Consider the following 22891-nt stretch of genomic DNA (forward strand, 5'->3'; position numbering starts at 1 on the left):
AATAGTAAAAACGAAGTGTGTGTGTGTGTGTGTGTGTGTGTACATATATACGAACAATTTTCGGTTTTTCTTTTTTCATTATTAGTTTCATTAATATCTTTGAAATTATATAAACATTAGAACAACCTAATTGAAAATTAACCTGCATTTCGATGCTACATCATAACAGTAACTAATGTACTAACACCAAAATGCAAGTTAATCCATGTAGGGTGTTATAACGCTTACATAATTTGTAAAATTCTTTGTATTGAGCATTTTTGAAGAAAAAAAAAAAATGTCAGTTTTAAGTTAAATGAAAGACGAGGAATAAAAGTTATAACATTATTACATCATCAGAACAATAAGGAAAAGTTTTTAATTTTCCCCTTAACTTTTCCTAATTGTTCTGACGATATAGTAAAGTTATAACTTTTATTCCTCGGCTTTCATTTAATATTATTGTTTGCTCCTCTTAATAGTGTTGAGCTTTTCTTATCTTGATAAGTTTAGCTTTAAGGATTTACTTTCTGAGATATATATATCTCGCACACATACATGCATGTTAAAATTTTTTTTAAATGATAAAAATACCTACGATTTCATTTTCCAATTCCAAAGCTTCCAAATTTATAAAAAAAAAAAAAAAAAAAAAAATCATTTTAAATCACTAAAATAGATTTTGAAAATAAATCCGAGGCAAACATGTAAAAAATAAAATTATGGAAATAAAAACGATTTCTTTAAAAACATTATGCATTTTTTTTTTTTTACGACCGATGTAGACAAAAACAAAAATGTGAAAATGAAACCAACAAACGATGAAAAAAAAAAAAAAAAAAAAATGCAAAAAGAAATATAGTAACCGCAAAATTAAAAAAAGCATGAAAAATGAAAAAAAAAAAAAAAAACACATAAAATGAAAATTTGAACAATAAAAAAAAAAAAAAAAAAAATTATGCACATATATATAAACAAAAAAAAAATCAATTATTTTACAAATATCACTTCCCTCTCATTTTTTTTTATAATCAATTATTTTACAACTGTAAGTTTCTGCAGTTTGTGTCCGTGTCACCATCTGTGATGCTTTAAAAATACAAGAGATGATAAACACTCACATGTAGAGGCGTGTGGATGGGAGTTTCAACACTCCCCATTTTTTTTTTTTGGTTAAATATACAATGTTCAAATACTGCTACACCGAAGATGACTAGAATGTTCTATGGCGATTAAAAAACAGAAACAGGATTTTTTTTCTTAAAAATATTTGTAGTTGGGTGCTTTTATATTTAAAAAAAAAAAAAAAAAAAAAAAAAAAAAAAAAAAAAAAAAATCGCTTCGATCCACACTTGCAACAAATATAGCTCAAATGTTCACCACTGTTCTCCTGGTTACGGGGTGTATGGAGTAAAAGTGTTTGTATAGAGTTAGGGTTAAATAAATAAAGCAAAAGGATAGAAAAAAGAAAATGGGATGGGAATGAAGGAAGAAAGAACTGAAAGAAAACGAGATGAAAATGAAAAAAAAAAAAAGAAAAGGTGTAAGAAAAAAAAATGAAAAAAGATATAAAAAAAAAAAGTGATTAGAAGCACTGAACTAAACGGACAAAAGAAAGCGATTAATAAACCCTGTGGATAAATGTCCTGTCTTGAGAGAAAGCGGGGAAATAGACAGAGAGGGACGGGATTTTATATCTGAATATTCACAGTACCGGCTGTGACCAACAGAAAAAAAAAAAAAAAAAAAATTGGTTGACGAAATTGTCAGAATGGTCTCCTCATTGATGGAAACGAAAAATAAAAGCACACACTAAAAAAAAAAAAAAATTCAAATTTCCATTTTACTATAAAGAATATAAATCTAAAAGACAACCTTATTATTGGGCAAGATTAAATTAGGAGTAAAAAAAGTCTGATTAAGAAAAATTCAGTTCAATTATGGTTGGCTATCGTTTTAGCTAAAGCTAGATAACTCTTTCAGTCCAAGGGGATAGAGCATTGAATCCCCAAGAAAATTATACAGGGTCTGCACTAAGTGTGTGTATATATATCTTATTTATAATATTGCGAATTTTATTACGTTCATATAATCAAGAAATGGTAATTGTTCGTATATTAATAAATTTAAAGTCAGTATAAGGTGACTTAATTTGTAAGCTTCAAAATTACCAGTTTTTGTAATCGAGCATTCATATAGTTTTCACAAAATCAAGACAATGAAGATCGGATTGATAGCAACAAGTAGTCAGAAGAAATGCAGTTCTTGAATATTTTCAAATGATATAAGGTTTGAAATTGTCCGATGGTCACAAAATGATTGTAACATACAAGGAAAATGCACTCATTGTTATCAATCCGATCTTTGTTGTCTTAATTTTGTGAAAACTATCTCTCTCTCATATATATATATATATACATATATATATATATATCCCCGCTTTCTATTTACAAAATTTTAGTTAAGGTTTTCTCTTTTCATCCTCATGTAGTTAAATTCTGTTTTAAAATTGAAGACTTCTGCGAAATCGGCTTATTTATTTCTATTTAACAATTTTAGTAAAGGCTTTTTTTCTTTCTTCATCCTTATACAAATGAATTCTCCTTGGTCATTATAAACATTTTAAAAGTCTGATTATGTAGGTGCTAAGACTGCGATAGGTTAAAGTTAATATATTTTTTTCCTTCCGGGAATTTAAACTGCATTCTTTATTTTTGCATTTTTTTATTCAAAGCTTCTTCAGACTAATATATATATATATATATATATATATAAATTATAACACGGAAATTACATAATTGTCGATGCAATAATTTATTTCAACCTTATGGTATTTTCAAGCATCTAAATCAGACAATTACATTTTTGATACCAAAAATGTAATTGTCTGATTTAGATGCTTGAAAATACCATAAGGTTGAAATAAATTATTGCATCGACAATTATGTAATTTCCGTGTTATATTTTTATGTTATTGCTCTGTTTACCACATTGAGCTCTCATACCCGGATTTCCTCTGGATTTATTCCATTATAACACTATATATATATATATATATATATATATATATATATGAGAGAGAATTGGTATTAAAACTCTTGGAAGCATTATCAAGAATTTAAAAAAACATTGAATAAGCAAGTAGGACTGCTTTTAGAAAACACATAAAATGCAAAATATTTTATTAAAACAAAGAAAAATTTAATTCAATTTCTTTCTGTTCTTTTTTTTTTTTTTTCAAGTTGAAATATTTCCGATATATTTTGGACCGTAACCAGTCCATCTCCAGAGAGTGAAAGATTTCTATTGCCTATATTTTTTTCCTTGCATGTAAAATTCTTATGTTATCAAATCCAACGTATACTGCTGCTGCTGCTGAAAAGGCACAAGGTGTAAATGAACTCATTTCATATGTTTAAGCGAACACGTGCTAAAATGCTCACAAATTAAAAGTTTGTTTACACCTTGTGTTAACAGCAGCAGCAGGCCTTAGATTTAACAACGTAAGGATTTTTCTTGCAAAAAATAAAAAAATAAAAAATAAAATAAAATACAATAAAATCTTTCACTCTCTGAAGACGGATTTGTTGTGGTTCGAAATATATCAGAAATATTTCAACTTTCAAAAAATAAAAAAATTGAATCTTATTTTTCTTCCTTTTAATAAAATATTTTGCATTTTTAATGTATTCTAAATTCTAAAAACGGTTTTATCTGTTCATTCAATGTTTATAGATTATATAAGTTTTCTGGCTATGCTACAACAGTATAATATTTCAGAGGGCTTGTGAATTTTGCCAGATGAGGTATTAACTCATTATGCTGTACTATGGGGGGGGGGTATTCACAAAGACAAATATAATTTAAGGAACAAATCCGAGGTGACATTGCTCAAGTACACAATTTTCAAATTTAGAATTTGATCCTGGTTGAAGCTGGTCAATAAGAAAATTGTGTGACAATGTTTTCTAGTTTCTCACACGGTTACATACACAGCCAGATTGTCTCCCTTTACTGACTGCTCTTCAGTTAATAAAGTTTTTTCATTACTGTTATCTTTATGTTGTTAACTTATTGTGTAAGAACGGGCCATAGATTGAAACCGAATAACACACACGCTAGAAGACTACTCGTTTCTAGATCAGTAAAATTAATTCCCTGAACAGAAAAGTCTCGCACTACTGCCAATTCATAATTAGCAATATCTTATGAGGCCCATTAGTTATAAAAATAAATAAAAAACCGTTGCCACTACATTCCGGGATTTTGCCATCACTCTTCAACTTTGATCACTCTTCAAAAATATCTGCCCAATTTTTGACATAATTTCTAATTTAAAGATTAAAAACCAAGAGAAATATTGGGGCAGTTGCACAGCCTAAAAGAACAGAAATAAAAGAGATCCATTTCCTCGTAAGTTGAAAACCAATGAAAAGTCAAGAATCTACGTCTAACAGATGGACTCCAATCATCTCGCTGTTCATTGAGTAATTATTCCAACAAGGGAGATAAATCCACAAAGAGGGGGAAAAAAAAGGGAATTGGATGGATTAAAAGCAATGAATATATTAGTTTTGATGCTGTGTGACAAAATGTTAGACGCATTCAAGTTTGGTCAGCCCTGCCTCATCACATTTGCTCAGATGAAGGATGCCCTATTTTCTTTATTTCTTGTTTTGTCTATTTTTACTTTCAAAAAGCAGCATGCACACCTTCTGATGTCTTTCCCCTCCTCGATCATAATATGGCTGTACACCTAGAAGTTTATGAAAGCAGGAGTTAAGACATTTTTCATATATATATTTGATATAAGGAATAAAACAGATTTCCAAAGGTTCCGTCTTATTCCATATCATGATGCAAGATGGTTCGCCATCCGCAAACATTCACATGCTTAGATCATGGGCATCATCAGGTAAAGTTTCGAGGAAGCTGTTCCGATTTTTCATACTACGATCGTTTCGTTCGTTTATATCTGCCAACATCGTGCTGCAGTGAGAAATGTCCGACACTGACGTTATGTCATTGAAGTAAGGCTTCGGTAAACGAAGATCGTTCCGATTATCACCAGGGGCTTTGAGGTAATCAAGTCCTCCATTCTGATAGTCTGTGATAAAGATAGATGTGCAATTGCATTTGTCTGCTGTCGTACTTTCCGTGCAGTATTCCGAGCATTTGTATTTGTCGAAGAACCAATCCTCGTTCTCTTCGAATTTTGCTGCTCGATCGATAGCTTGAATCAAGCTCTGACCTTTCGGCGTGTTGTGGTAAGTATCCAAAGTGACTTTAAATGCTTTCTTCAGGTTGCTGTTATGCGGCAACTGATGTAGGCGACATACGAGCTCTTTCAGATCCTTCATGAGGGCAAAGTTTTCTCTCGACGGGAATTCGTGGAGGATGTACTTTGGTGCCAAGTGTTTCATGTGACAGGAAACAAATTTTGAATAGTATGGCTGAACTTTAGGGCAGGCTTGTAAATGAGCGAGAATAGGCATTAGTGTGCTCTCATTAGGGTCGTCCCGAAGTTGGCTGTATTCCTTGCCGACCCGCCAAGCATCGCACTGCCGTTTCACGCTCTCGGAATGCAGCAATAAGACAATGTCACATTCTGCTACCATTTTGTGAAGCCATTGCAGGATGCCCTTCTCGGTGATGCAAGGTGCATATAAGATGTGACATTTGAAATGGTTCTCCAGGCAGGAAGTAAGGCAGTTGACGACATTGTAGTGAAAATCATGATCGTTGGAAAAAAGCAGAAGAACATTCTTGGTAGCCAATGTGTCATCTGGAAGAACAAAAAGAGAAAAGGAATTGTTAACACAAAAGAGTAATTGGAGAGATGAAAGTTCCATGGATAAATTCTTCAAAGAAAAAATAAATAAAATAAAAATTGGCTAAACAAGCACACATGCCGAAAAACTTTCAACTCTGGTATATTTAGTGAATAAATCCATGAATTCCATTTTAATAGTTTATTTATATATAATATATATATATATTAGATGGGTGTCCGGTATTGCCCAGGTGTTTGGAGGTGTGCGTTGAGCAAAAAAAAAAAAAAAAAAAAAAAAAAAGTGGTAGTAGGCAGGCAGGCAGGCTTGAACCCATACCGTGTAGGAGACAAAGAATGTGAAGGAAAAAGAAAAAACAAAATGTAATGTCTTTGCTGTTGTGTCCATTGCTAAACCGGAAGTGACGTAGGTTTAAATTAAAACTAGTCAATCGAAAAGAGGGGATGACTTTCGAAAATATTGGCAAAAAACGTGACCCCTCCCCATAGAAAAGTGCCCAGCTGAGGGTGAAGAAATTAATGTTTTTAGCTAATTGTCCAACATACAAACATACATTTAAACAGATAGGTGAGATTTATATTATAGATTAGCTGGCAGGCTGGCATTGTCCGGTCATACAATACACATGATATTTTAATTTATGCAGATTGCATATGTATTATAGAATTCATCCTCTATTGATTATTTTATATCACAAGGAATAATTTGCCCAGTGGATTAAGAACACTGCCAGATATATAACTTACCTTTCTGTGGAATTTGCAAAAAAATAGGCTCAACTGTTTCGGAACCTATGAGGAATGAACTCGCACACAAAGTGACTTTTATATAATAGTAGATTTTGATTATATATATATATATATATATATTACAATAGAAAAATGCATGAGAAGTAATATGGTTAAGCTTAAACATGAAAAAATAAAGGACTAGTTAAAATTGGAAAAGAAAAGGACAAGATATTCTATAAAAAATATAATTAAACTAGCATTTAAGCCTGGCGTTGCCTGGATGTTTGGAGGTGTATGTTGACCAAAAATTTAAAAAAAAAAACAAACAAAAAAAAACAAACAAACAAAAAAAAAGGTCAATTTTTTTTTTACTTTGACCTCTATTATGACCCCTTAACATTTATTGTTTTGGGCTCAAATCAACTTATTAACTTTGATCCATATCAAAGGAACCTATATCTAAAATTTCAAGTGTTTAGACCCAAAATTGGCTGAGGAGTTTGGTAGAGTTCTCAAATGTCACATTGTTGAACTTTGACCCCTTAACAGCCAAATTTCTGGCCGAAAATTTTCTCAAATCTCAGTACCCTGTATATCAAATTTTGAGCCTGTAGACTAAAAATTGATAGGGTTATTGCGTAGGGAAATGTACACAGACAGACACTTTTGCAGATATAGATATATAGATTTATAACTTAAAATATTGCAGCATTAAGAAATTTTTTAAAAATTCAATGTATAACATTATATAATCAATTCTTAATGCTAGAATATCTTGTCCTTTTATTTTCCAATTTTAACAACTAGTCCTTTACTTTTCCATGTTTAAGCTTAACCATATTACTTTTCATGCTCGCAGTTTTCTATTCTAATCCATGATTTTTCAAGTATTATTTTTTGCCCCATAAACATAACATACACATATGTAATAACAATGTAAGGCAGTCGTCTGCTTTCAATAAAATCCTCTCAATTATCTCCCTTTCATGCTTTCTGTTTCACTTGTTACTTCTCTTTTCACAAGAGCAATGAATTGGTAGCAACAGTAGTTGCTGAAGCGACATGGTTGCTATGGAAACCAGTAAAAAAAAAAAAAAAGTTGCTCACCTTAAGTTCTTTTACGATTTTGAACAGCAGTAAATTCATCAGAACTTTTGTTTTACTGAATGAAAATTGAAAAATTTTTTTTTTTTACAATAGCTGAGAAGGTGATCTATAAATTGTAATAATTGTTTGAATTTTGGTTGAAAAATGATTTAGCGGTGAAGCAGTTCTAAATGACTAAAACTGCTACTTGAACATATTCAAATACGGTAGTGTTTGAATGAGATTGGTGAGCTTTCATATTCCTGTTGACAGTTGGGAATCCCTACCATGATCCAAGCAGTGGAGGACACTGATACGCAGAACACTTTGAAGCAGCCAAAATAGACCGAGCAAAGCTCAAGAGAGAATGTAGGAAATGCCAAATCCTGCCACCAAATCATGGAGATCTTTGGATCTGTGAGGTATGTGACCGGGCTCTGTTGTCTAAGGCAGGTTTTGTTAATCACAAAAAAGTGCACGATAATAAAGCTGTTAGTTTTATTCAAATCAATGAACGTTTTCAGTGTCATGTCTGCTTGAAGGTGTGCAAGTTGCTGGCAGAGCTGAAAAGTCATCTTTGAGCAGATGGACTTTTAGTGACTGAGGAAGTAGCATGCGTCTAACAAGACATTGCAATTATATATATATATATATATATATATATATATGTGTGTGTGTGTGCATAGTATATATTACTTAGTAAAAAAAACAAACAAAAAAAAACATCTGTGAAGGACAATAAAAAACAACTGCTCATGTCTTGAAGATTAATTGAAAAATTTATTCAATAAAGTGACATTTTTTATGCGTTTCAAAGAAAATCAATAAACTGGTAGAAAAACAAGATTTTATTTTTTAAGGATTTTATAGTCGCCTGAAAATGGTTTTATGTTATACAATTTACATTGTTATTCAAAGCGAGTTTTTTTTTCCTTTTTTTTTTTTTTTGGCGTAAACAAAATCCTCTTTTATGTGTAATTGTTTGAATAAGCCAGGTTTCTTCTCCTTCTGTTGCGTCTCTCTATGTGGTCTTCAATCAATTAATCAAACATTGGAGAAGTTAACAGCTTTTACAGATGTCACATGTGCAAGTAAAACCATTCCAAGCCTCATAATATACCCCCCTCTCCTCGTCAACTACTGACCAGAATTTTTGATTTCACTTGAGAATTATAATAGTTCGATAGAAATTATCTTTAAGATGACCTTACAGATAAAATCTAGGGGAGGTTAAAATTCGGTGAGTGTGAAGCCATCGAGGAAAAATCACCAAGAGAACAAGTGAAGCATACACAAGAGTGCACATGCATAAAAAAAATGACCAAGTTCAGCATTACCCCCCCCCCATTTAGCTATAAAAGTCCCCAGGGAACGTCAAATCCTGGTGAAAACGACCAAACAGTGCAGTTTTAGGCCTTCACATATGCAGATTTGAGTTCTGCACCATGCCAAAAAAGAAATTACAAAGTCCATCAAAATTATATCGAAATCAGTTACAACTTTTCAGAAAATTTTATAAAAAACATCCAAGACGTCAATTTTTTTTAATAAGCACAAAAGTGTTAATTTTAGCCATTTTAACCCAAAAGGCACCCCTAAGGGGGCAGTGGAGTTTTCCCGGAAGATCCGTTCTATTACTTTTTTTACTCATATCATGTTTAATGTGTGTGCAAAATTTTTAAAAATTCCAAGGTGTAGTTATTGAGAAAAGTGCGGACAGACGAATGGACATGGGTGAATTAACAGGTCCACTCTCCTTTTGTCAGCCAGTATTTGTTTTATCACCCAATGGATGTTGTCATCCTCATCAATAAATTAATCATTGCATCCAAAAATAGAAGCCAAACATTTTACACAAATTAAGTTTTAAATTGAATGCTAAATTATAAATAGACCAGAGTTTTCATAGGCTGAACAGCAGTGAAAAACGTAAAATCTATAAAAATGAGTGCATGTGTACGTGATTCACTCTTTAAACCATGAGCAAAATTTGTTTCCAAAAACTACTTGTCTGTCAAACCGTACTGTGGGACTACTTCCCAGCTGACTACAATATTTCCATAAGAAAATAGAAAAAAAAAAAAAACCCCTAGAAATAAGGTTTTGAATTTTTGAAGAATCAGATTGAATAATACGGTTGGGGATGAACTTCTAGATACTAAGGAATAACATGACTATCCAATTGATCAGATCAAGCGTCTCCAATCTTCCGTCGAGCTGAAGTAAGAGCCAAAGTGGAAAAATGCCTCAACCAAGAAGATAATGTCTTCAGTCATCAAAGGCCATCACCCATGACCTACAGGTGGCCCAGTTTCCATGAGGTGGAATGAGGGAGTTACATCTCTTCATGAGGTTGCTGTTTGCAAATTCGTTACTCCGCCGATAGGACAAACAAAGAGGCAGTAATGAAGATAACTACTAAATTCACCCTGGTCAGATGAAGTTATGAAGAGACCAAGATGATAGAAAAGTCTTGAAATTTAAAGCAGGGAGTTTACTTACCGTCCTGTCATATATAAGATAAATAATAAAAGAATAACAAATATATATATTAATGCATATAAATTTAATCATTAATTCAATAGGTTGGTTGTTTTGCGGCATATCAACCCTTTTCGGGTTATTTGAGGCCGAATCCAAAGATTCGGAAGAAAAATTTTTTCATAGAATATACTTGTTGCTTTCAAGTTGGTTTCTATTTAACCCATAGTTGGGACTCTAACAGGTACTTCCACTCCGGGTCAGAGTGGACCTGGGAGCAATGGTAATTAAAGGGTGGCTCTACACTCCCCAAAGCCCACAAGCTGGGGCCTCACCACTGGATATAGTTTAAGGTCATATCCAGGACCTAATTCAATAGGAAGATGACATCAATTAAGAGTGCAGGAAAAACCTTTACTCCCTTTCTCTATTGTTTTCTCGATATTAAAAGGCACATCTCAGCATATGGGCAACACATACCCGATAACCTACCATGGAAAACTCCTTGTTCTATCCTCCTCCCTCCACATTTTCAATATATAACCCTTTTCCTCTCACACCTCATTATTTCATTCCTAATGTAGTTATCACTAGAAATTGCATCTCTAATATGTTATCTAGCACCTCCTCTGCTCTTCTGATGAGAAGCATTAGGCTTCGAAATACCTAGGTATAAAGAGTTTACTTATTCTACACTCGTAATTGATGTAATCTCCATGTTGAACTATATTTATATGCATTAGTATATATTTTTATATTGTCCTTTTATTATTTATCTTCTACATAAGCTCCACCTCAACTTGTTAAGCTCAGCATTATCCTGATAAGTGTCCTCTTAAAGAAATTTTCTAATTCTTTCTGGCTCTCCATATATATATATATATACTCGGGGTTTTTTATTCAAAAGTAATGGACTAATGAATTCAACGAGGTTGTTAGATAGTGCTCAATAAAAAGAGCTGATAATACTTGTTTATTGTTATATAAACATGGTCACATCCTGCTGCTACAAATAGCCACTTGTTTCAATCAAACAACAGATATCATCAGGCAGCGACTTGACTATTCAAAAGTTCAATGAATAATCTCATTATGAATTATTCATTGAACTTTTGAATCGTCAAGTCGCTGCCTGATGATATCTGTTGTTTGATTGAAACAAGTGGCTATTTGTAGCAGCAGGATGTGACCATGTTTATATAACAATAAACAAGTATATATATATATATATATATATATATATATATATATATATATATATGATGATTGCAACGTCTTGTTAGACGAGTACCACTCCCTCAGACACTTAAAGTCCATGAGCCCGCAAATGACTTCCATTGCCACAGGACCATTTTTATAGACAAATGCCTGAGGGAGTATCTATATACAGATGATGTTACAGAGTCTTAGCTTTGTACGACAGCTAAGTCTCTCTCTCGGTTCAAGATGTTGAGATTCAGCAACAAGCAAGAACAAGATAGCCAGCAACAAGTTAAACTGCAGACCAGCTTACTGCGAGTACTGGTTTCCCACTTTATGGTTTTTTAAATCAGAGATTTGCTTCTCCTAGAAAGGTTGCCTTCACCATGGCTTATGGGAGCCCTCTGCACCCCAGCACACACATACATACACACAAACACACGGTGCTAGTTGGCCGTTGACCCCAAAAAAGGGTTCATTCATATATATATATATATCCATACATACACACACGTACGTGGATATACATTGTGGATATGTATAAAAAAATTGACTAAAAACTACTTCGCCAATATTTACATTTATTATTCATGTAGATCTATAGTTAAAATATTCATATAAAAAATAAATTTGAATCATTTAGTTTTCTTACCTTCTGGAACCAGGTTGTTATAATTCTGAAAGATTCCAGTTGATGAAGTGCTTCCTGCAAGTAATCCAAAGGCATTCATCAGAAAGTGTTCAACACCGAAAAAGTCGAAGCAATAACATCACTATTGACTTGTTTAAAAACGATACAAAATAGTTCAACAAAAACAAATGAATAATTTTATTAACATTAAATAATGAACCCACTACATTGAATTATGGCTGTGAACATGCTATCAATTCTTGCTGTTAAGTTACTCGGAGAAGGTTCAGGAAGCTGTTGTCAATAGTTACGTCGAGAGACATTTCTTTCAGGATTGAATAAGGTTGTTTTTGCCACCTGCCATAGCAGCGAGATATAGGCCCCCAAAGCTTCTGACTTGCAATAATTTTAGCATAACGGCCGTGTCATAATCAAATGGGTTTGTGGCAGTAAACTAGAGAGAAGCTAGATATTGGTGGGATGCCTTACACGCTCAGTGTTTCAAGTAGTTTGTATGCACACAACACCCGCAGTAATGCAAAATACCAACATACAACACCCGCAGTACTGCAAAATACCAACATACAACACCCGCAGTACTGCAAAATACCAACATACAACACCCGCAGTACTGCAAAATACCAACATACAACACCCGCAGTAATGCAAAATACCAACATACAACACCGCAGTAATGCAAAATACCAACATACAACACCCGCAGTAATGCAAAATACCAACATACAACACCCGCAGTAATGCAAAATACCAACATACAACCCCGCAGTAATGCAAAATACCAACATACAACCCCGCAGTAATGCAAAATACCAACATACAACACCCGCAGTAATGCAAAATACCAACATACAACACCCACAGTAATGCAAAATACCAACACACAACACCCACAGCAATGCAAAATACAAACAGGAAATGATTAATTGATTTTGTGTTTTATGACATTTCAACTCTTTTGTAAATTTGAATTAAATAACTACTGTACAAGAGTAATTTAACACAAACTGCTATTTACCCATCATCATATTTGGTTTAACGTCTTTCACATGTTGGCATTTAGATAGTATAGGAGTGTCTACAGAAACAGAAAACTTCTGTGGTATTGCCACATTTAAAGAATGGATGAAAGTTCTTTGGTTATCAGATGTAGAACAGTTGAGGTAGCAGGGTCAGTTAGTAGGGAAAGGTCAAGGTGACATGGAAGTAACAAGGATAGATTTGAAAAAGTGGGATAAAAATAAATACCTCACCAAAAAGTTACTTTAGAGGCCAATTTCTAAAAGCTGTCCAACACATGCCAGCATATGAAGTAGACAGCAAACTGAATGTGATGATGGTAGGCAGTAAATATGACAAGATTTATGATATATGTAAAAATCATGATTATATGTGCAAATTGTTTTCACACCAACATAAAATCTTAGGTAGCAGTCACTAACTGCCACTCTCACCCCTGAGACAGCAATTAAAAACATTTTTATTTAGTAAAACTTTTTTGTATTAATATTTATATTAGTGTTAAATAATTTCTAAGATAACCATTAAAAAAAATTTTTTTTTTTAACGAAAATTCTGTATAGCAGCTAGCCATTTTTTAAAAGCATAATTGTTGCCAAAATTGCTTAAATTATTTAGTTTTTAACCCAGCAGTTAATATATTAGTCAAATTATTTAAAACTTAGAAATAAGACGTTATTAGGATTAAAAAAAAAAAAAATTAATGAAATTGGTTATGTCAGTTGAAAGTCATGTGAAGCGTTTTGCAGCCGAAGAAAAACGCGACAAAGCATCGAAGAAAAGATTTTATTTTTAGTTTTTGAATTCTTTGAGATGAAGTTTTCATAATTTGTGTATTCATTTTTTTTTTTGCGGACTATTATTTTCATTTTCATAGTTGTTTCACTATGTTTCGGCCAACATATCCTCTTGTCTTCAGGTGGTTTACTGCGATGGGATAGGAATGCTGAGTCTCTTAACTGTATTCCCAGTAATTACTGCCTTCCATAGTGGTTGTTTCACATTTTTTAGCCAACTAATCATCTGGCCTGCTTTGAGTAGGATTGAAACCGCTATCTACAATGCTCACCTTGAACTGTAGAAACTGAAGAAGGCCAGAGGATAAGTTGGCCGAAACATGATGAAACAACTAAGATGAGAATAACAGTCCGAAAAAAAAAAAAAAAAAAAAAAAAAAAAAAAAATATGTGTATATATATATATATACAAAAAGATATTTAATATTTGTTTATGGTCTCTAAAATGAAGAACTTTATATATAAAAAAAACATTTTATGCAATAAATCCATCAATCTCATTAAATCTTATCCTCTAGTGGATATTAGTCTTTATAAACAGTGACCCATCAAAAATAATAGAAGAAAAATAGCATATTTTAAAAATAAAATTTATGTAAAGTGACAATTATTGTCTCCCCCCCTCACCCCAGTGATAATAAATGCTAAGCTTTGATTAAATCATATTTTTTTTAAGAAAATCAAATTAAGGTGTTTAAATATTCATAAAAATTTATCGCGTTTAAATATTCATAAAAATTATCGTGTTTAAATATTCATAAAAACTATCGTGTTTAAATATTCATAAAAAAAAAATGAGTACCAATGTTCATAGGTATAATCTTTTTTTTTTTTTTTAGAGATTTATTTACAAAAATATGGCATAATTGCATAAACACATCGGCTCTCGCCAGATCATTGAAGTTAAGCAACAATGAGCCTGGCTAATACCAGATGGGTGACCATTTGGGAATACCAGGCATTGTATAGTGTGGCGGGACAGCACTACTGTTAAAGGAGAAAGTTAAGAGTCCCTTTCCCTCTGCTAGTCTGTGGGAGGGGAGACCCTTGGGCAAAGTCGAGAACCCACTTCACCCCCATCCCATCAGGGTAATGCGAGGTCATGGGAAGCAACTGATGTGATGCAGAAGCAATAAGGAATAATTCTGTTTATAGTTTTGTATCTCGTTGCGTACGATGGTCAGGACAATCGGCCAGTATGGTCACTGCTTGGACAGAAAGAAACTGCGACTTATCTGTTTAACTGCAAAGAAAGTTGTGGCAATACATCAAAAACACTTCCGAGAAAACAGCATGAATGGGTTTGTGAATAATGAGCAACAATGAATCCACGAACGCCTCGAGGGAGGGAGATAGATGGAGTCATAGTCGTCAATGCTTGAACCAGGCAGGACACCACTTGAAGGAGTGAATTTACGAAAAATTTTCTTTATAAAAAAAAATATACTTTCATTACGCTTACATTACAAAAGCTGTTATTTAAATGGAAATGTTTGAGTGACTCCTAGGCAGGAAGTCTGTGAGGGATGATGAGAGGTGCAGGAGGAGTAAGGAAGTTAATACACCAGAACCGATTGGCCAAATAAAGACTTTCATAGATAAAGACTGTCATGTTTCTATAGAGACAATAAGTGCACAGTTTGATGTTAGTATGGGAATTGTACACACAATTATTCATGAGAAACTAAAGATGTGGAAGATTTGCACGAATGCACCAGTCCATAACTCCATCTGTGTCACAGACTATTTGACCAAGATGAGCATCAAGACAGTTCCTCACCCTCCTTAGTCCAGACCTTGCTCCCTGTGACTTTCGGTTATTCCCTCAGCTCAAGGAAAACCTTAGAGGCTGTCGTTATGAGACAATTGAGATGAAAGAGGCTGTGACGAGGGTCATTGACACGCTCACAGAAAAGGACTTCCATGGGGCATTCGAGAAGTTGTTGGAATGGTACAACAAGTGCATTGCAGCCAGAGGAGATTACTTTGAAGGGGACTAGAGTTTCATGTGTGCACTATCAATAAAAGTGTCCATATGAAAAAAGCCTGGAACCTTATTCAATAAACGTAATGGGAAAAGAAAATGCATTTGTCATAAAATAATTAGACTATAAAAAGTTAATGGATTTCGGATTTCGTAGATGATATCAGAAATCTTATTCAGATTAGGCAACACCAGACAACTTACAAAACCGGAAGTTGCTCGTCTCAGTGAATATGTGATTACACCAAAAAATAACACCAATGAGTATAGAAGCATTAAAACAAAAAGAATAAAAGAAAAACAAGATTAAAGAAAGAATTAAAAAAGTATGTTTTTTTCAGTTGTTATTGGCAGATTGTTTATGTGAGCAGTTATGACAAGAAACTAAACTGCTTACCAACAAAAAGGTTGAAACAAAAAATCAGAATCAAAAATTTTTTTTAATTTTTTAATCAGATTTTTCAGGAAATCACTGAAAAGAAAATACCAAAAGAAAAAAAAACAAAAAACAAATACAAGAAAACAATGCCTTGTGTACATATGCAAGTTTAACTTATTTTTTTATATTTTTTTTTTACTTGTGTTTAAAAAGTATGTATATAACGCAAAGCTAACATGAAGGACATTCAATTCGTAAATGTTAACATTAATGCGACGATATAGTAATAAGTATACTATTTTTTTTTTAAATGTAAATCCTGACTTAAGGTGACATTTGATACACGCAAAATGTTAAGCATATGGAATTTTAGATAAGCATAAAAACAAACTAGTAATGACACAAACACACTTTGAAAACTAACCAATATTTTGATTATGTAACACAATCATAATCTCTGTTGTAGAAGGTTGGCTTAAGAGATGTCTTATTTTTACTAGTTTGTTTTCATGCTTATCCACTATTACGCATACTAAACACTCCATATTGTCTGAAATTTAATTTCATGTTTCAGCTTCTTTCATATATATATATATATATATATATATATATATATATATATACTGTATCGAGGCAGTGATTGAGTCTGAAGGCGGTTACATTGAATAGATGTCAGCTCTACTACATAATCAAGTTACCTGAATTGATTTTTTCAATAAGAGTTTTAAACTAAAACTATAGTGTTGTCTTCAGGGTGACAATTTTATCATTCTACCCTGTATTTGCGTTTTTAAATACTGTGCCCATATTATGCTTCCTGAAAATCCTTTAAAATACTTCAGACATTTAGAATAAAAATGTAATGGATTTTGAACAAGATTGGAATAAGGATTCTAGACACAAGACGAATCATTATATATTGACTTGACTCTTTGTAAGGAAACGAAAGTGGTTCAATACTGTTCAGTTTGGGAAATTAATTTCACCTATTAAATTTATTATATATACAAGATTGTTGAATTTTTATTTTTTTTTTATTAGCGATTAATTCCTTTCTTATTACTTCGCTCCCTGAACGTTTATATTATAAGAAACGAGTTGTTTGCCCTTTGTTTACATTTTTAGGACGTATTTACTTTTTTTATTTATATATTAATTAATAATTACTACATGCATAAAAGCAAGTCATCTATATACGTGCATGTTTCAGAGTTTACTCTTTATCTGTATTGCTAGACTTTTATTGACAAGGATCGAACCTACAACGGCTCAACAAGTAGTCTGGCGTTTTACCACGGGACCACCGGGTCCTTGCCAAGTTTATGCTCGATTTTTATGCACGTAGTAATTATTAATTAATAATATTTAAAAAAAAAAAAAAAAAAAAAAAATTATATATATATAACATATATATATATAACATATATATATATATATGTGTGTGTGTGTGTGCGCGCACGTGGGTGTTGAGACGATTAACCGGAAAAAAATCTGAACTTTTGTAACTATTTTCTAATGGCAAAAACAATTCTTTTGTCTATATATATGTGTGTGTGTGTGTGTGTGTGTGTGTGTGTGTGTGTGTGTGTGGGGATGATTAATCGGAATCAGGAATCGAAAAAAATCAGAACTTTTAGGAGTATCAAAATCAGTATTAGAATCTGAAAAATTTGTGCCTAATTTTTTTTTTCTTTTTTTTTTTTGATTTTGTTTAAAGCAAAATCTTTTAGTAATGATGAAATAATTACAAATCTATTGATTTTTAATTATCAATAAAAATAAAATATCTGTACATTTAACATATTATTCATGATTACCATAAAAACATAACTTTATAGTCAAATATTTTGAGATTTATAAAGAATCAGAATCGGTAATTGTATTGGAATCGGAAATTTAGTACAGAATCGGTGATGGCATTGAATTGAGAATTTAGTACGAAATTTAGAAAAATAATGGAATCATCTTATCACTAATACATACATACATACATATATAAATTTAACCTTAATGAAATGTCAAAATGTGCTGTGCTAGCGTAGAGCATTGGAAATGTCTGATCTCACTCTACTGGCTATCATGAGCAAGTATTGTCACACAACACCATCTCAATTGGTACGACCATGTTGCACGTTATCAGTTTTCTTAATCACTCCAAAATATGTTCCACATAATTTGATTTTTTATAGAGGAAAATCAAATTTTACAAGAGATTGATCGTATTGCGGCAATTTTGCTTATTTCGTGAATGAGAAGAGGGGTGCCTTTAAACAAAAAAGTGATTAAGGACAAAATGATAAATGGATTTACAAAAGGACAAAAACTCTGTAAAATATTTGAAAAAAAAAAAAAAAAAAAAAAAAACTACAATGATTATCTAGGGAAACTCAAATGAATAGCAATCGTCCGATATGAAGGGTTTTCCCAACATTGATCAAAGCTAATTGCTTTCAAGATGTCCCGCCACAAAAGGCAGCCTTTGCATCGGTGAGTTTTGCTTTATTTATACGAAAAAGACCAACAAACACGCGAGAGGATGGAATAGAGTAAAGTTGATCAAAATAAACGTAGACATAACGTCCCTTTGCAAATCGTAGATATTATAATCTAGGGCGTATATAAAAAGTTGTAAAAAAAATAGTAACTCCCTCAAGACTCCCACCTCCAAAAAGCTTTTGCTAGACATACAAAAACGTGCGTGCCACTTTTGTCTTTTTATTTTTATATATATATATACACACACACACACTGGAAGGCGTACTGGAGTTGCTCAGGTGTTTGGAGGCGTATGTGTGTGTGTGTGTAGGGGGGTAAATCAAAACAAAATGGAAAATAAAGAATAAGCAAACGTGATAACCCTGTTTAAATGTGCTAAAATAAAAAATAAAAATAAAAAATATCGATGTTAAAACTTTAAAATCGGAAAAACAAAAACAAAAAATTTAAAAAAAAAAAAAACAGCGAACGTGATGAAAAAAAATGTAAAAAAATGGCATAAATAACCCTGTTTCAATATTAAAATTTTAAAAATCGACAAAAAAAAAAAAAAAAAAAAAAAAATCTTACATCTCGATTCGAACATGCAATCGTAAGATAACGACACTGCTCCTTATCCTTAATCATCAGCAAAATTGGGTACCTGTTTTTTAATATTTAAACTAATTCAAGACAGACAATTTTTTACGCATGCATATATGGCTAACTTGTCATGAAGGAACGATTTTTTGCTACCATCCCTGTAGAAAAATGTCCCATTGAGGATGAGCAAATGTTTTTAGCCACTTTTTGATATTTGTCGTCTGAAGGCTCGAGCTTCAAAATGATATTGATTTTGTGAAAATCAGTCACCTCTGTCAAAGTTTTTGCAAGACATACAAACACACATTTTGCCTTATATATATATATATATATATATATAATAATAAAAAGAGCGATTACTTGCAGGGGTTGGTTGGTGTGTGCACCATGACAAGGGAGAGATGCCAAGGATGTTACACTCGCCGTTGTGTCTGGTCTCTTTTTTTTTTTTTACCTCTTAAATTGACATTCCTGAAAATGTATATATATTAAGATATTACATTGTTTTTTTTTTTTTTTCTTTCTTTCTATTTTGAATTGTGCAATTCATAACTCCTGACCTGAAATGTAAACAGTTTGTTTTTGGTGATAATTACAATTCTGGTCATTTTTATGGGACAAAAGAATGTAGACAAAATCTATCTGGAATGTGCGTGTGTGCATACCTGTGCTTTCAAATGTGCGTCACCATGTCTCCCTATCCAACAAAACTCAACTAGTTTCTCCGTTCCCCTTATAAATTTTGCCCCTATGCTTCAGTTAAAATATGCTTTGTTATAGGTACACAAAAATAAAAAAGTTAAAATAAAATATATAGTCACTCTGTATTTATCAAATTTGTTTTTTTTACACTTACAATAAATATATATACTTACTACTTTTAAACATAAAGTAAACAACCACCAGCCCGAGGATGACAGCAAGGGAGATGCCGGCAGAAATAAGAATAATCATGGTGGTTTGTGAATCTACAAGGTTATTGGAACTTGGTTGAGAAACAAGAGGGAGACTGGTATTTTCTTCAATGACCGTTTGGTTGTGAGACGGTTTGGTGGTACGAATCACTGGAATTATGATAGTGTCGACATTCAGGACAGTCGAGTTCTGGATATTTTCGGTCACCTTGTTTCCATTGTCTGGTTTGGAGACGAAACAATTTTTACCTGTTTGAAAAAAGACAAAAAGATGGAGTTAAGGATGGAATCATTACAGGAATAGTATAATCTGTTGGTTTTGGGGGCTGAGGATAAAAATCCCTAGCCGAAGAAAATGAAAATAGTTTTCATTGTGAGTTGGGCCGCACAGAATTTTTGTTTTGTTTTAATAAAATAAGTGCCTCTTTAAACAGACAGATTAAAACATACTTTCTTTTGTTGGTAGTTTTTGAAATATACCGTATCTAAATATATATTATATTTAGATTAATCGAAATCCAATAAAATAAAATAAGTGCCTCTTTAAACAGAAAATCATGCTGATAAGATTGCTATTTTGGACAGTTCCAGATACTTTTTGTCACCTTGTTTAAATTGTCTAGTTTGGAGACAAAATTTTTACCCGTTAAAAAAAAAAAAAAGATGGAGTTAAAAAATCTTTTCAATTAATCTAATATGTTAACTTGTTGAATTTTAAATGCCATACGTAAACAGCAGTTGAAATCGGCACATCAAACTTTGATTCTCATTTGTTATCGTCATACCATGTTATTGGCATCATAAAAATGTGCTTTGCTAGAGTTTATTTAAAAATAAAATTATGTGTTCCCGTACAGACAATTAGTAATATGGAACCATTTTTCAATTATGACCAAAAAGAATCAAGATCAGCAAGGAGAATAACTCGCATGAAAAAAAAAAAAAAAAAAAAAAAAAAACTCCTCATCTCCTTTACAACTAAAATTTTATTTCTTTTTCTGTAGGAGATAAAAGCATTAATAAAATTAAAAACAAAATCTAAAAAGATGATTTAAAAAAAAAAAAAATAAAAATAATGTGTCTTTTTAAATAGATTTATGCCAAGACCAACTTACTAGCTCAGAGTTGCAATTATCTGAAAATGCTGCCTCTATGGATTAAATAAAGGATTCCATTTGAGACTCCAATGCTAGTTTTTTTTTTGGGGGGGGGGGGTTTGCTAATAAATTTAACTTGATTTGAAAATAAACAGATTTAAATTTCACATTGACAAATAAAGTGCACCTGCTGAGACCAACCTACTTGAGAAAAATATCTTAAATAGTCAGCTTCTGGGTGGTCAAATGGTGACCACTAACAATGGCCAAAATCAGGCAAGGATGAAAAGATTCCAGAAGATAGGAAGTGGAGTAAGTTAGAGCTGGTTCTTCAAGCAGAACATAGGCAGCTGGTTTTCAGTGGTATGTTTTGTAGAATTCAAGTTTTTTTTCTTTTAGTTTGCAGAAGTCAAAGATCTCATTTTGCAAATCAACCCCAGAAAATGATTTGAAAATAAACAGCAGATTTAAATTTCACATTGACAAATAAATTGAACCTTTAAGCTGAGATTTATGTTGAAAGCAACATACTTGATAAAAGTAATGTTCCTAGATTGGCTCCAGATAAGCCTCTTTGAATGAACACAGTCTAACATTTATCACTAGTGGCTGTTTCAAATAGTCAGTTTCTAAATGGTCGAATGGTGACCACTAAGAAAGGTCAGAAGCTAATAAATGAAAAGATTCCAGAAGATAAGAAATAGCGTCGGAGCCGGCCTTTTGAGCAGAACAGACAGTTTTCGGTGATGAGAGTTAGTTCTGAATTCCTCCTTTTGAGACTGACGGGGCAAAGACAGGTGCCAGCTCAGAGTTAACTTTTTGTAATGCTGCTTCTATGGATTTTATTTGATATTCCATTGCTATTTTTTTTTTGGGGGGGGGGGTCACAATAAATTTTACTTGAGTTGACCAAATAGGATATAAATTTCACATTGGCACAAAAAAAAAAAAAAAAAAAAAATTTTTTTTTAAATCCAAGGTCAAGATCAAACTACTTGACAAAAACAATGTTCCAAGATGGGCTCCAGACAAGCCCCTTTGAATAGCGATAGTCTAGCTATTATCTCTAGTAGTTATGCCAAGTAGTCAACCTCTGTGTAATGGAATGGTGACAAACAGACTTACACAGATCAGGGGTTTATGTCATTTGATATTGAAAGTCAACTTTCACTGGACAATATCTAAACTTCAACTCTCACCATCCATATAACATATAGAAAGGAATCACCCATTGCCTACAACACCGAGCAAAAACAATATGTAATAACAGCAATACATATCAAGATGAGATGGACAGTTATAAATTAGACTCTTCTGGAGGTTGCAAGTTCAATCCTCAGCATGGATGACACTCAAAATACAACTGCGAATTACTTGGCTGACAGAACGAGAGCATGCGGCACACATGGATTAAATAAAGGGTTCCGTTTGAAATTCACATCGAAACAGAGATTTATGCCAAGACCAACCTACTTGAGAAGGGTCTCTAGATAAGCCCCTTGAATAAACATCGTCTAACAGTTATCATTAGCAGATATCTTAAATACTCAGCTTCTGGGTGGTCGAATGGTGATCACTATCATAAGCCAGAATTTAACAAGTGAAAAAATTCCAGGAGATAGGAAGTGGAATCCATCAGAGCAGAACATATGCAGCTGGTTTTCGGTGGTCTATTGCGTCAAGTTGATGCTTTTTTTTCCCCCC

General features: G+C 32.6%; 1 protein-coding gene across 1 annotated transcript; it reads right to left on the reverse strand.

Annotated features, from left to right (window-relative positions):
- Positions 1-4637: 4637 nt before the first annotated feature.
- On the reverse strand, positions 4638-21037 carry LOC145260647 (uncharacterized). Its single transcript, XM_080118984.1, has 3 exons — positions 20052-21037; positions 11922-11975; positions 4638-5764 (listed from the first exon to the last, which is right to left on the reverse strand). The coding sequence occupies exons 1-3, from the start codon at positions 20128-20130 to the stop codon at positions 4866-4868; spliced, it is 1032 nt and encodes a 343-aa protein (XP_079975110.1). The 5' UTR covers positions 20131-21037; the 3' UTR covers positions 4638-4865.
- Between the last annotated feature and the right edge of the window lie 1854 nt (positions 21038-22891).

This window comes from Euprymna scolopes, chromosome 36, assembly GCF_053919585.1.
Source record: "Euprymna scolopes isolate OS-2025 chromosome 36, ASM5391958v1, whole genome shotgun sequence".
NCBI lineage: Eukaryota > Metazoa > Mollusca > Cephalopoda > Sepiida > Sepiolidae > Euprymna > Euprymna scolopes.